Source organism: Bufo gargarizans, chromosome 3 (assembly GCF_014858855.1).
Source record: "Bufo gargarizans isolate SCDJY-AF-19 chromosome 3, ASM1485885v1, whole genome shotgun sequence".
Classification (NCBI taxonomy): domain Eukaryota; kingdom Metazoa; phylum Chordata; class Amphibia; order Anura; family Bufonidae; genus Bufo; species Bufo gargarizans.
The window spans coordinates 479,199,009-479,211,718 of NC_058082.1; the positions used below are offsets into that span (position 1 = coordinate 479,199,009).

Here is a 12,710-nt window from a genome sequence, read left to right on the forward strand (position 1 = left end):
TTTAGGGCATCACAGGTGTAGTTTACAAATCTTTGCTGATTATAATATATGTAGTTTATCCAGTCGACGTTCTTGTTGATTGTCACTATTGGGAGTAGGGATTCAAATCCAGCTGCCACCTGATCTCTGGCCTTAAACTCGTTGGGGACCCCCCTTGGGACTCCTATTGTGTCTATATACACATGTGGGTCAAAGCTCCCCTGTGGGGAGGCCTCCCTTTTTGACCTCCCTAAATAGTTTTTTTGAGTATACCCTCTAACTGTGGGGTCATCTTCTAGTATGTGAAGGGGCATTATGGCTTTCGCTAGGGCGCATTCACCGGACCAATTGCCTTCTAACCTAGTTCTTATTTTTCCATCTCCACAGATCCAATAGATGTCCCCCAAAGATACCCTCTGATTCTGTGTTTCAGTGGACAGGTTGCTGTAGGATGAGCAGTACCCTCTGTGAAGTTGCCCAAGAATCTCTGACTGCCAGGGTTGACGTAACAGGTGTAGTTACCGGGGTATATGGTTATGCCTTCACCTGGTTTGGTGGTTTTTACTACCAGGGGGTATTTTCTCTTCCTCTTTTCACAGGCAGAGTCATTCACGCTTGTGTTGGTGTATAGGCTGAGGAAGCAGCTTTCAGTCTAAGGAGGCAGATGCAAGGGCACTGTGTCTAGGTGTGGGCGTACACCCCCATATATGTAACAGTTCATCTTATTGTATGTGTCACATTGTATTTAATCCGTTCTAACCACAGGTTGGTGTCAGAAAATCCTGTCTCTGCGGCCATAGTATCTTCAAAGGTGGGGGTCTGCTATGGCTGTCATCTGCCTAAGGGAGGTAGTGTAGGGTTTGGACGGACCCTTCTCTATCTTTGTGAGATTATGTAGGTCTTTCAGGTGGAACATGCCCATGTCCCCAGCAGTTACCACCCCCATCCAGGTGCCTATAAGGTATGTCCCTGCGTCATTGGGGCTGGGGTTTTCTATTGTGATGGTAAGTGGCATGTTGGAGCCTGTCTGTCCACTTGGGTGGCATCTTCCACTCTTAAACAGTGTCATGTGGGTAAGCAAGAATTTACCCATTTTGTCTATTTTGTCTCGGGCACTCTGAGGTCTGTATCCCCATGGGTCACCCGTATTCCACCCAACTGCTCCCCACGAGTTACACTATTCCCCATACTGGTTATCAGTGACACAGATGTATGTGGATCTATGGCTGCCCGTTTGGTACATGCTACATTGCCATGCTGGAATTGGGCACAATACTAGACTGCAGTAATAAAATTTGAAGGTAGCCACGTGAGTACTGGAGGAATTAAACCAGAAAGTGGTCAATATGTAGCCATCCTTCTCTTTTTGTTGGGTGATGGCCACTTGTCCTCCTGTCTTTGGAAGATTCTGTGTATATGTGACCGTGTAGGTGTAGACAAAAAGTAGCAGAGCGATAACCGTTGCAACAGGCATCATGCATATTCAGCGGTGGTTTCCTCGATATCTGGAGCTGGCACTCGTATTATTCTGCAGTGTGATGCGTGGATCTAGTTAGGTCTCCCCTCGAGTTTTACAGAAGTTGGGGTGGTCAGCAGCACCTGGTAAGGTCCCTCGTATCGTGGTTCGAGGGTGCTTCTGATATGCTTCTTGACCACCACCCACTCTCCAGGTTTCAGAGTGTGACTTCCTTCTAGGAAGTTAGGATCTGGAATGGAAGAGAAAACTTGTGCATGTATGTTAGACAATTGTTTACTCAGAGCTATCACATATTTGGCAACAGATTCATAATGCATTTGCAACTGTTGCGGGAAATACTGTCACTTCTTGGCCCTGTCCCAAATAGGATCTTGTATGGTGTCAGTTTGTTGGAGGCCTTGGTGTGTGCCTAACTGAAAAGAGTGCTATAGGCAAGCACTGAACCCAATTGAGCCCTGTCTCCCTGGTCATCTTCAACATTTTTTACTTCAACACCCCTTTCAATCTTTCAACTTTGCCGCTGCTTTGGGGCCTGTAGGGGTTGTGATACTCCAGGTGCGACCCTACCATTTCCCAGACTTCTTGGGTTAATTTGGCAGTGAATGCTGGGCCCTGATCACTCTCAATGGCCTCAGGTACTCTGAACCTACAGACAAGCGCCTGCCTCCGTTTTTTAGCAGTAGTAGTTAGTTGCTGTCTGATTTCGGAAGGGGTAGGCTTCTGGCCACCCAGAGAACAAGTCTATCACTACCAGCACATATTGAAACCCTTGGCACATTGGCATCTTGATGTGGTTGATTTGTATCCTCTGAAAGGGATATAAGGCCTTTGGGAGATATTTCCGGGGCGTGGGCTTGGTTCTACCTGGATTACACTCTGCGCAAATGAGGCATGCTTGAGTATTTCTCCCCAGGACAGGGGTGATCCCTGGGGCCAACCATATTTTATCAATTAGCTCTTTCATGATTGTTTTGGATTGTTGGGTGGGCCCATGAGCTATTGCGGCTATTAGGGGATAGAGAGTTCTGGCTAGGCATACTCTTTCCCTGTGTCCAGAGTCTGGATTTTTCTTCGAGGGCTGACTCTTTCAACCAGGTTTCCTTTTCCCTGGGAGTGGCCTGTTTCTGCATTTGTTTCAGTAGGTCCCATGTGACTTCCTCTTGCTCCAGATCTTCTTGTACTGTCAGGATCTGTTCTGTCTGGGCTCCTTCCTCTTCCATTGCTGCTCTCTTCGCTGTTTGATCAGCTAGGGCATTTCCTCTGGCCTCAGGAGTGTCAGTTCGTGTATGGGCCTTTACCTTGATCACTGCCACTTGAGTGGGCAGGAGTACTGCTGCCATTAGGGCCGCTACTGCTGAGGCATTTTTGATTGGGGTTCCTGTGGCTGTGATGTAATCCCGTGCCTTCCATATTAGTCCAAAGTCATGAACCACTCCAAAGGCATATCTGGAATCCGTGTAGATATTAGCGGTGGAATCTTTTGCCATGAGGCAGACTTCAGTGAGGGCAATGAGTTCAGCCTCCTGTGCTGACTGGTCTGGGTGCAATTGTCTTGCACACAGCACTTCATGCTCACTAGTGACTGCCATGCCTGTATGGAATTTCCCTTTGTCATCGGCGTACCTTGAGCCGTCCACAAAGAGAATCCAATGAGGGTTTGTCAGAGGAGTGTCTTGGACCGATGGTGGTGTCCCTACTTCAGCTTCCATCATTGTGATGCAATCATGATCCTGTTCCTGGTAAAGAGAGTCAGTTGAGGTCCATAGTTCTTCTTCCTGAAGATCTTCTTCAGCATGCAGATCAATAAAATCTTCAGAAGCTTCTCCTGAATCTCTAGTATACTCCCCCTTGGAAGAGGAAGGAGTGCAGCAGGGTTAAGGATGTGACATTTCTGAATGGTGACATTATCTGGCAGGAGCAGACTACACTGCAGCCGGAGGTGGCGTTGTGCAGTGAGGTGTTTGGGTTGTGTCTGCTGGAGGATGGCAGAGATGTCATGCGGAGCCAAAATAGTGAGGGAGTGCCCAAGCACAACGTCAGATGTGACATCCAGAAGAGAGCTGGCAGCATGGACAGCTCTGATACAGGAAGGGGCAGCTCTGGCTACACGGTCAAGGCGCTTAGAGTAGTAGCCCAGCGGTCTGTTGTGTCCATCATGAGTTTGAACTCAGAACTCCAGTAGCGTGACCTTGACATTCCATGACATACAGCCTGAAGGGAAGGCTGTAGTTAGGAATCCCAAGGGCCGGAGCGGTTGCAATTGCTGTCTTCAACTTGTCAAATGACTCATTAGCCTCCCTTGTTAACTGGAATGGAGAGGTTGCATTCCGGGGAATACAGTCATTTAGGGGCTGCATCAGTACTGAGGCATCGGGGATCTAGGGTCGGCAGTAGGAAATGAGGCCTAAGAAAGTCTGCAATTGGTGTGGAGTGTCTGGTATCTGTATGTTTAAAACCGCCTTTTTACTGGAATCCGTCAAGTGTTTACTACCTTGGGCAATACAGTGGCCAAGAAAAACTACCTTGGGTAAACACAATTGGAGTTTGGTTTGAGATACTTTGCAGCCCGATTCGGCCAGGAACTGTAGGAGAGAGATTGAGCTAGCCAGACATTCCTGAAAGCTTGAAGCACAAAGGAGGAGGTCATCCACGTATTGCAGGAGTTTGACCTCCGGGTTGTCAGCCTGCCATGGTTTGAGCACGGAGGACATGGCTTTGCTAAAGCATGAGGGGCTATTCTGTGCTCCCTGAGGCATCACAGTCCAAGTGTATTGCTTGCCTGCATGTGCGAATGCGACAATCTTCTTTTAATTATCTCTTTGGCCTTGCAGACAGTGTTCTTGCTTATCACACATGTCAATGTCATGACGTCACCCCCCCCTTCCAGCTATGGCCCCCTGTCTCTCACTCTATATTGACCGATCAACAGAGACACGAACGGTGCGGGGCACAAAGGCACACAATGCTTCTTGAGTTTCTCCAGAATGAGGGCTGAGTATTCTCCAGTTTTGTTCTCTACTATATTTTGTAGATCTGACCACGAACTCCCATATGTCTTGTATATTTGATCTAATTTACAGTAAAACGGCATGGTGTGGGTCTCGGGGTCCGGCAACTGACTGAATACAGCTGATTTGGTGTGAATGACACATATCTAGGTGGTCCCCTGGATATTGCTTTGTATAAAATGGTCTCATTTGCATATTTCAAAAATTCAGACTGTTCTCCTGCCACATTCTTCATCTGTTCTTTTATCTCATGTAACTCATACTGTATCCGCCGCTCCTCCTCGGTCAAGTCTGACCGCCGTTTAGGAGTGCTCATATCTGCAGGAGAGGGGAAAGTAGTATGCACGGGGGGTTCTGCTGGGTTCTCATCCCCATCATCCTTCTCCTTCTTCTTGCCCATCACTTGAACAACCTGTTGTGGCAGACTGAATGTGCCATCAGGATTTATCATGGGATAGAGTGCTTGAAATTGTGGGCTTACAGGCAGAACGGAGGGATCTGGTTTACCAGGGGTTAACAGTCCAGCTGTGGGTAGGAGGTGCCGGGTAGCTATAGGAATGTGGCTATGTGGGCGTGAAGCACCACATGCGAGGCACGTAACATGGAAGGGAGAATTCTGTTGCCCACATACGGCACAGGTCCCCTCCCCTTCTTCTTGATGACACCATTATTATAAGGTGGTGGCTGCCCGGGCATACAGTAATATCTTTCGGTCTTTTCATTATATGTCTGTTCTCCCCCCCCGTCCGTTCAAATTCTTTGCAAGCAACACCTCCACTGCACTTACTATCTTTTTATCAGTAAGTTTACCTTTCTTCTCATTTAACAATGCTCTCCATGTATCAACACAAAGAGTGCCACCTTTACACATCTCATGATGTTTCTGCAACCTGGGTAAACACTTTACGAAGCGTTTCCCTCTCTTGTCCTTTCGGGACACTTTCAAAAATTCCCATAATGTAATTTCTCCTGGAGCAGTCTAGTCCGTAACCTGTGCTTGCACCCTGTGTTACTGAACTACCTGAGTTCTTCTTTGAGTCAGACACGTAGTACACCTTTGGACCGGTTCTGACAGCCTCCTCCCCTTCTACTATCCGGGCAGACTCCTCTGGCTGTACCGTGATGTAGGCAAATGAGGTAGGCTTCCTTATTTTGTAACTCGGTAGCTTATACACAGGTGCTCAAGGTCATAACGACGTCAGAACAACGCAACACATAAAACACAGTGTATCAAAATCTCATCAATTACTGTGGGGTTCTTACTTGCGTGCCCTCAAAGTCATCCCAACTGCTGCCGCACTCTTTCCTCAGACAGATGACAAGAGGCTACACCAGGGGACACAGTATAGGCAAGATTACTCTGTTTTCTTACCTCATATCAAGAGTAGCGATCCCGGTGTCCGTTGGTGCGCCCCTCCTACATCTGATCTTCGGGGGTACAGGAACAGGGGGGGGGTCCAATCTTCGAGCCCCACATTGGGTGCCAAAATGTTCTGGTTCTGATCAATGGTCAGGTAAGTTGATACACTGCTCCAAATTAGATAGATACGTGCATGCACGGCGTGAAAAATAACACTGACACTAGATAAGGTCGAAGCATAACTCTAATTTATTAGGTGGGGGCTTCACATTATATACCTTCCATATTAGTGGGAGGAGTGGGCTCACAATAGTTTTTTTTAGCAAGAAGGAATGTAAACAGGAAATAAGTTTAAGGCATATGTATTATAGACTCAGAGGAATTCCTGACAGTTTCAAGTTTTTGCTGCAAATAGTTTTAATCATAGAATGCATACTGGGGGTTGTCTCTCGGACAGACTCCATTTTGTAAGTGTCAAGCAAGTATCCATTATATTCCATAACAGGAGAAGAGAAAGGGGAAAGAAAAGAGAAAGTTCTCTGATGGTGAAGGAGGCTGGAGTTAGAGGTATTATCTGACTTGTATTTACCTACAGGATAATTACTGCATTTATTTGCTTAATACTGCTCACTATCTCCTAACTATAGGGGCAGACCCTATAACATTGAGGACACCTCTTAACTCCTGCCTCTCATAACCTGAGCTCTGGATTAACCCTTTGCCTTTCTAACAAGTGACTTGTGATACTCCATTAACCTATTTGCATTAAACTGCATTGAACCCTGTCTGACAAGCTCCTATCAGAGGAGTATATGTATAATGCTCAGTATCTGCTAACCATATGGACAGATTCTTTAACATTGAGGACACCTCCTAACCCCAGTTTTTTATAACCTGATCTCCGGATTAACCCTTTGCTTTTATAACAAGTGACTGATGATATGTTATTAATTTACTCATATTAATCTTCCACTGGATTTTTCTGGATGCGCTTGATTTGTTACCCTTTTTTTTTTTTACCAAGTGTATCTTCCACAATGCCGCCCCCCCAAAAAAAAAAGGAAGACCAATACGGGTCTAATAGATGCTCAGCTGGAGGTCCTGGCTTAGAAAGAAGGCAGAAACAAAATGTGCTGAGCAAATATCTAGCAGCTACAACTTCTCCTTCAAAAACCCTTGACCCAAGGAAAAAGGGGGAGGAGGGGTCAGGTGTTATTTCTGAAGGAAACACAAAGACAAACAATTTTGAATGGAATGAAAAGGATGTTGAATTATGTGACTCTGACCCGAGAATGGTGAAAGATTTTTTTTTTTGCGGTTACAAGATTAATAACTATGATGGGGAAAGTGGTAACACAGATAGGGGGAATTCAGTCGGATGTGAGCCTAATTAGAGACAATTTGGTGAAGCTGTGTGATCGTATGCAAGAGATGGAGAATAGGCTTTCACCTGTGGAGGATCTATTAAGCAAACTTGAGAAAGACATAGTGACTTTTAGGCCTATTGCACATGACTCTATGCCCTCCGAGACATACGGTCCGTGAGCGTGCCATATGTCCTGGAGCGGCATTGATCGTGCGCACGGGAGCGCACTGCATTATAGATTACAATGATGCTGTCTGTGCTCGTTGGGCCGCCCGCATGGCTATTGTCCCGCATTCATATAATCTTATGAGTGCGCACGATCAATGCCACTTCGGCTCACGGACCGTATGTCTCGGAGGGCATACGGTCGTGTGCAAGAGGCCTTAAACAGATTTATGATGTTATGGAAAATAAAATAACGAAGATGGAAAATAGGTCTAGAAGAGTGAATTTGAGATGGGTAGGAATACCAGAGGGGAAGGAGGGGTCAGATTGTATTGATTTTATTGAAAAATGGATTGCCGAGAATTGCAAGACTGTAATATTGTCTAACACCTTTGCCAAGCCAAATGAGAAAGCCAGGAGAATATCCAAGAACAATCTTGACTAACTTTGTATATCATAAAGACCGTTCAGACTTTCTGAGAAGTTTGTAATTGATGGAATAAAATAAGAGTATATCCAGATTACTCAGTGGCTACTAGCGCACAAAGGAAAAAATATGGGGGTATAAAAAGGAGACTGAGACAGGCTGGGATAATATACAGTTTAGTTTTTCCAACTAATTTGCGAATATTACATCAGGATAAAGTATTTCTTTTTTACTCTCGAAAAGAAGCAAATAAATGACTAGATTTGAAGGGCTTGTGTGAAAAGTAGTAGTCTAACAAGGAGGACGGGGCGAGACATAAGGCGTTTATCATGCATAGAAAAGAGGGTCTCTGTTATTACGATAAGGGGAGCAGAATGGGGTTTTGGAGATAGATTAGGTTTCCTGTGAAGGGGTGTTTGTTTTTTTTTGCTTTTTTTTTGTTCTTCCTTTATCTCCGATTTAGGTGTTGGTATTGTCTTCTAAATTATAAGAATCCTTCCAATTAATGTACAAGGGTTGAGAGAAAAATGAAAAAGGTTTGCTGTTTTTGACTGGATGGGGAGGTACTTGCCAGCCATCATTTGTCTACAGGAAACACATTTAGATAAGGAAATGTTGAATTGTATAGAAAAAAGATGGATAGAAGCACAATATTATTCAGTATATCCCTGCTCTAACAGCCCGGACCGGCAGAAGTGCCGATCCAGGCTGTTTAACCCTTTACATGCCGGGCGCAATGGCGCCCGCTGCATGTAAAGTGGTGACAGAGGGAGCGGACTCCCTCTGTCTCCCATCAGCACCCCTGAAAACGCGATCGCGGGGTGCTGATGTGTTCGGAAGCTTACCTTGCTTCCGTTCAGGGCCCCGAGCCTGTCTGCAGTTCTCTCCAGCAGGCTGTGCCTCTCTGGCGCAGCCTGCTGGTCAATGTTTGAAATGCATTGCTATTGAAATGTAATGCTTTATAGAGATAATGCATTACATTTTAAAAGCAATCAAAATACTGTATATTATAGTCCCCTTGTGGGACTTTTAAGTAGTAAAAAAAATAGAAAAGAAATACACATTTATTTAAAAAAAAATATATGCTTTTTTTCCATTGAAAATACGCTTTTCAATGAAAAAAAATTGCAAAAAGAAAATATCCCCCATATGTTTGGTATTGCCGCGTCCGTAACAACCCGGACTACATAAATATTACATAAATTATCCCCTATGGTGAACGCCGTAAAAAAAAAAAAAAAGACAGAATTTCTAATTTATTCTTAGTTTCCACCGAAAAAAAACGTAATAACAAGCGATCAAAAAGCGCCATTTACTCCAAAATGATACCAATGAAAAATACAAGTTGTCCCTCAAAAATCAAGCCCTCACACAACTCCATAGAAGAAAAAAAATAATAAGTTATGGGTCTTGTGAAGTAGCAATTTAAAATCATTTTTTTGGTTAATAAAAGGGGTTTTATTGGAAAAAAAAAGTTGTAAAATTATAAGTATTTAGTATCACTGTAATCGTACTGACCCAGAGAATAAAGATATTATGTTATTTGTACCGAAAAATGAACGCCGTAAAATGTTTAATGTAAAAACGCAGTGGCGGTATTGCTATTTTTCCCCATCTCCCTCCCAGAAAGAGTTAATAAAAGTTAATCAGAAAGTTATGTGTACCCCAAAATGGTGCAATTAAAAACTACAACTTGTCCTGTAAAAAACAAGCCCTCATAAAGCTATATTGACGAAAAAATAAAAAAGTTATAGCTCTTGGAACGAGACCATGAAAAAAGGAAGAAAAACGCTTGGTCATAAAGGCCCAAACAGGCTTGGTCACTAAGGGGTTAATGTGTTTTCTCCTGCATTCAGTTCCCCCTGATTAGAGTTATTGCCTGCTTTGCATTTGCACTATTATTTTCCTCTATGCTGAGTTACCTGTAGTAGTGCTGTCACTGTTTACTTTCACTTTACCTCAGCACCCGATCCCCAGTGCGCATGTGCAGCTGGTCATCAGCCTGCGCGCCCTTTTCTCCTCATTCAGAGATATCGTCTGTTGCTCGTTCCGTCTCAGAAGAAAACTGCTAGCTAATTTCATTCCTTATACTCTGCTGCCACCTAGTGATAGTTTTCATAATATCCTTTACATATACTGTTCTTCATTACAATTTCTTTATATTGGTGTATATCATAGGTGTCAAACTCTGGCCCGCGGGCCAAATTTGGCCCGCAGTGTAATTATATTTGGCCCGCGAGGCTATACCAAATGACTACTAGAGCTAGCCCGCCGGTATTATACAGCGCATTCATTCATCGCTAATACTACAAATCCCATAATGCCTTGCTGATGTTTCGGCGCGTCAATAAGGACAGGTCCCAGAAACGCCCTCTCCTGTGTGACAGAAGTCATAGCGATCTCAAGCTACAACTGTCACTGTGGAACCTCTTCCCAAAAATGGCAAAAAGAAAGGCAGACAACAGGAACTTTCTGGACAGGTGGGAGACAGAATATCTGTTTATATATGTAAAAGACAGACCTGTTTGTCTGATTTGTGGAGTCAACGTGGCTATAACTAAGGAGTACAACATTCGACGACACTATGAAACAAAACACCATGACAAGTACAAGGACCTGGACATGACTCAAAAGAGCCAGAAAGTGGAGGAGATGAAAAGAAGTTTGGTTTCACAACAGAATATGTTCAAAAAAGCCACATCACAAAGTGAGGCTGCTGTAAAAGCTAGTTATATTGTAGCAGTAGAGATCGCAAAATCAGCCCGGCCCTTTAATGAGGGAGAGTGCATGTTGAAAGTTTGTGACATCGTGTGCCCAGAGAAAAAGCAAGCCTTTTCAATAGCTGATCGCACATGTGATCTTGCCACCAATCTGTATGACCAGCTTTTGGAAAAGGGAAAAGATTTCGTTGCATTCTCCCTTGCTGTGGATGAGAGCAGCAACGCATCTGATACTGCTCAGCTGTCAGTCTTCATCCGTGGAGTGGACTCAAATATGTGTGTTACGGAGGAGCTATTGGGATTCAAATCAATGCATGGCACAACCACAGGAAAGGAAATCTTTGAGGAGGTTTCCAAATGCGTAACTGAAATAAAGCTGTTGTGGGATAAACTCGTGGGATTAACGACAGATGGTGCGCCAGCGATGTGCGGTAAAACAAGTGGACTGGTGGGCAGGGTCCGGGAGAAGATGCAGGAAGAGAACTGTGCAGGTAAACTAACTGTTTATCACTGCATCATACATCAGGAATCACTGTGTGGCAAAGCCCTAAAGATGGAACACGTTATGACCACAGTAACACAAGTAGTTAACTTTATAAGAGCCAAAGGTCTGAATCACCGCCAGTTTAAGTCTTTTCTGGAGGAGTGTGGTTCGGCGTATTCAGACGTGCCGTATCACACAGAGGTGAGATGGTTAAGCCGAGGAAAAGTACTGAATAGATGTTTTGAGCTGCATGAGGAAATATGTCAGTTTCTGGAAAGCAAAGGGAAGGACACAGCAGAGCTTCGGGAGAAAAAGTTTCTGTGTGAGCTGGCCTTTCTGCGTGACATCTCGAGCCATCTCAATGCGCTGAACCTGCAGCTTCAGGGGCGCGGGCGCATCATCACAGACATGTACGCTGCAGTGAGGGCTTTTAAAACTAAACTGTGCCTGTGGGAGAATCAGATGCTGCAAGGAAACCTTGGCCATTTTCCCTGCTGCCAAACCATGAAAACGCAGTTCTTTACCAACTTGTTCCCATGCGCACAGTTTGCTGAAAAACTCAGTGTACTCGGCGCTGAGTTTAGCCGGCAATTTGCCAACTTTGATGTCCAGAAATGTAGGTTTGAACTGCTTAGTAATCCCTTCGCAGTTAATGTGGAAAACGCACCAACCAACCTCCAAATGGAGCTAATTGAACTCCAGTGTAATGACACGCTGAAGTCAAAGTATGATGCTGTGGGCGCCGCACAGTTTCCACAGTTCATCCCTGACACAATGCCTCAGCTCCGCACCCAAGCTGCTCAGATGCTCTCCATGTTCGGCAGCACTTATCTATGTGAGCAACTTTTCTCCTCGATGAAGATGACCAAAACATCTCACAGGAGACGTCTGACTGATGAACACCTTCGCTCGATACTGAGGATTTCCTCAGCTCAAAGCCTGAGCTCAGACATTGATGAACTATCATCCAAGAAGAGATGTCAGGTATCTGGCTTGGGCACATCAGATTAGATCAGTGTGCAGCAAACTGAGCAATAATTAATGTTTTCTTTATGCACTTTTTCTTGCTACTCCAAGACATGGGCTTGAATGGTTGATTGATTTTATTATTGTTATTTTATTTTAAAAATTATTATTATTTATTATTATTTAAATCTTATTTAATAAATGAATATGCTTGTTCCATATTCAATGTTAAAGCAAATCTTGTTTGGGTCCATGTTAAAAGGTTCATTTGTTCAATGCTGGCCCGCGACTTTGTTCAAGTTTTACATTTTGGCCCACTGTGTATTTGAGTTTGACACCCCTGGTGTATATGGTGATATTTTACAATCCCTTACAATTTCTGCATTTTTCCTTAATTGGTTATATATATATATATTATCAGCCAACATGTCCGCTGAAAATCATAAAAATATTCCTGGAACCCCAGGTTCACTTATTGTGAAGGAAGACCTCCTCCAATCCATGGTCAATGAAACAGTTTCTAGATCTGTACAATGTGCAGTCGACACAGCCATGTCGTCATTGCAAAGTATCATTACACAATCTGTGACCATGGCTATGACTAATGCGCAGACCTTGCAAAAACCAAATGACCCTGTTACCCCGTCCGACCAATTCTGGTCTACGGAGGAATCCTCTTCCCGCCTTGCGGATGGTTTTAAGAGGGGTAAATAAGCCTGTAAAAGGCGATTTTCTACCAATCTCATTCCTAAAAAGTT

At 44.2% G+C, this 12,710-nt stretch overlaps 1 protein-coding gene across 1 annotated transcript; it reads left to right on the top strand.

The window, feature by feature from the left end:
• The first annotated feature begins 10,221 nt into the window (after positions 1-10,221).
• LOC122931692 (general transcription factor II-I repeat domain-containing protein 2-like) lies at positions 10,222-11,997 on the top strand. Its single transcript, XM_044285761.1, has one exon. The coding sequence runs from the start codon at positions 10,222-10,224 to the stop codon at positions 11,995-11,997; it is 1,776 nt and encodes a 591-aa protein (XP_044141696.1).
• Positions 11,998-12,710: the final 713 nt, after the last annotated feature.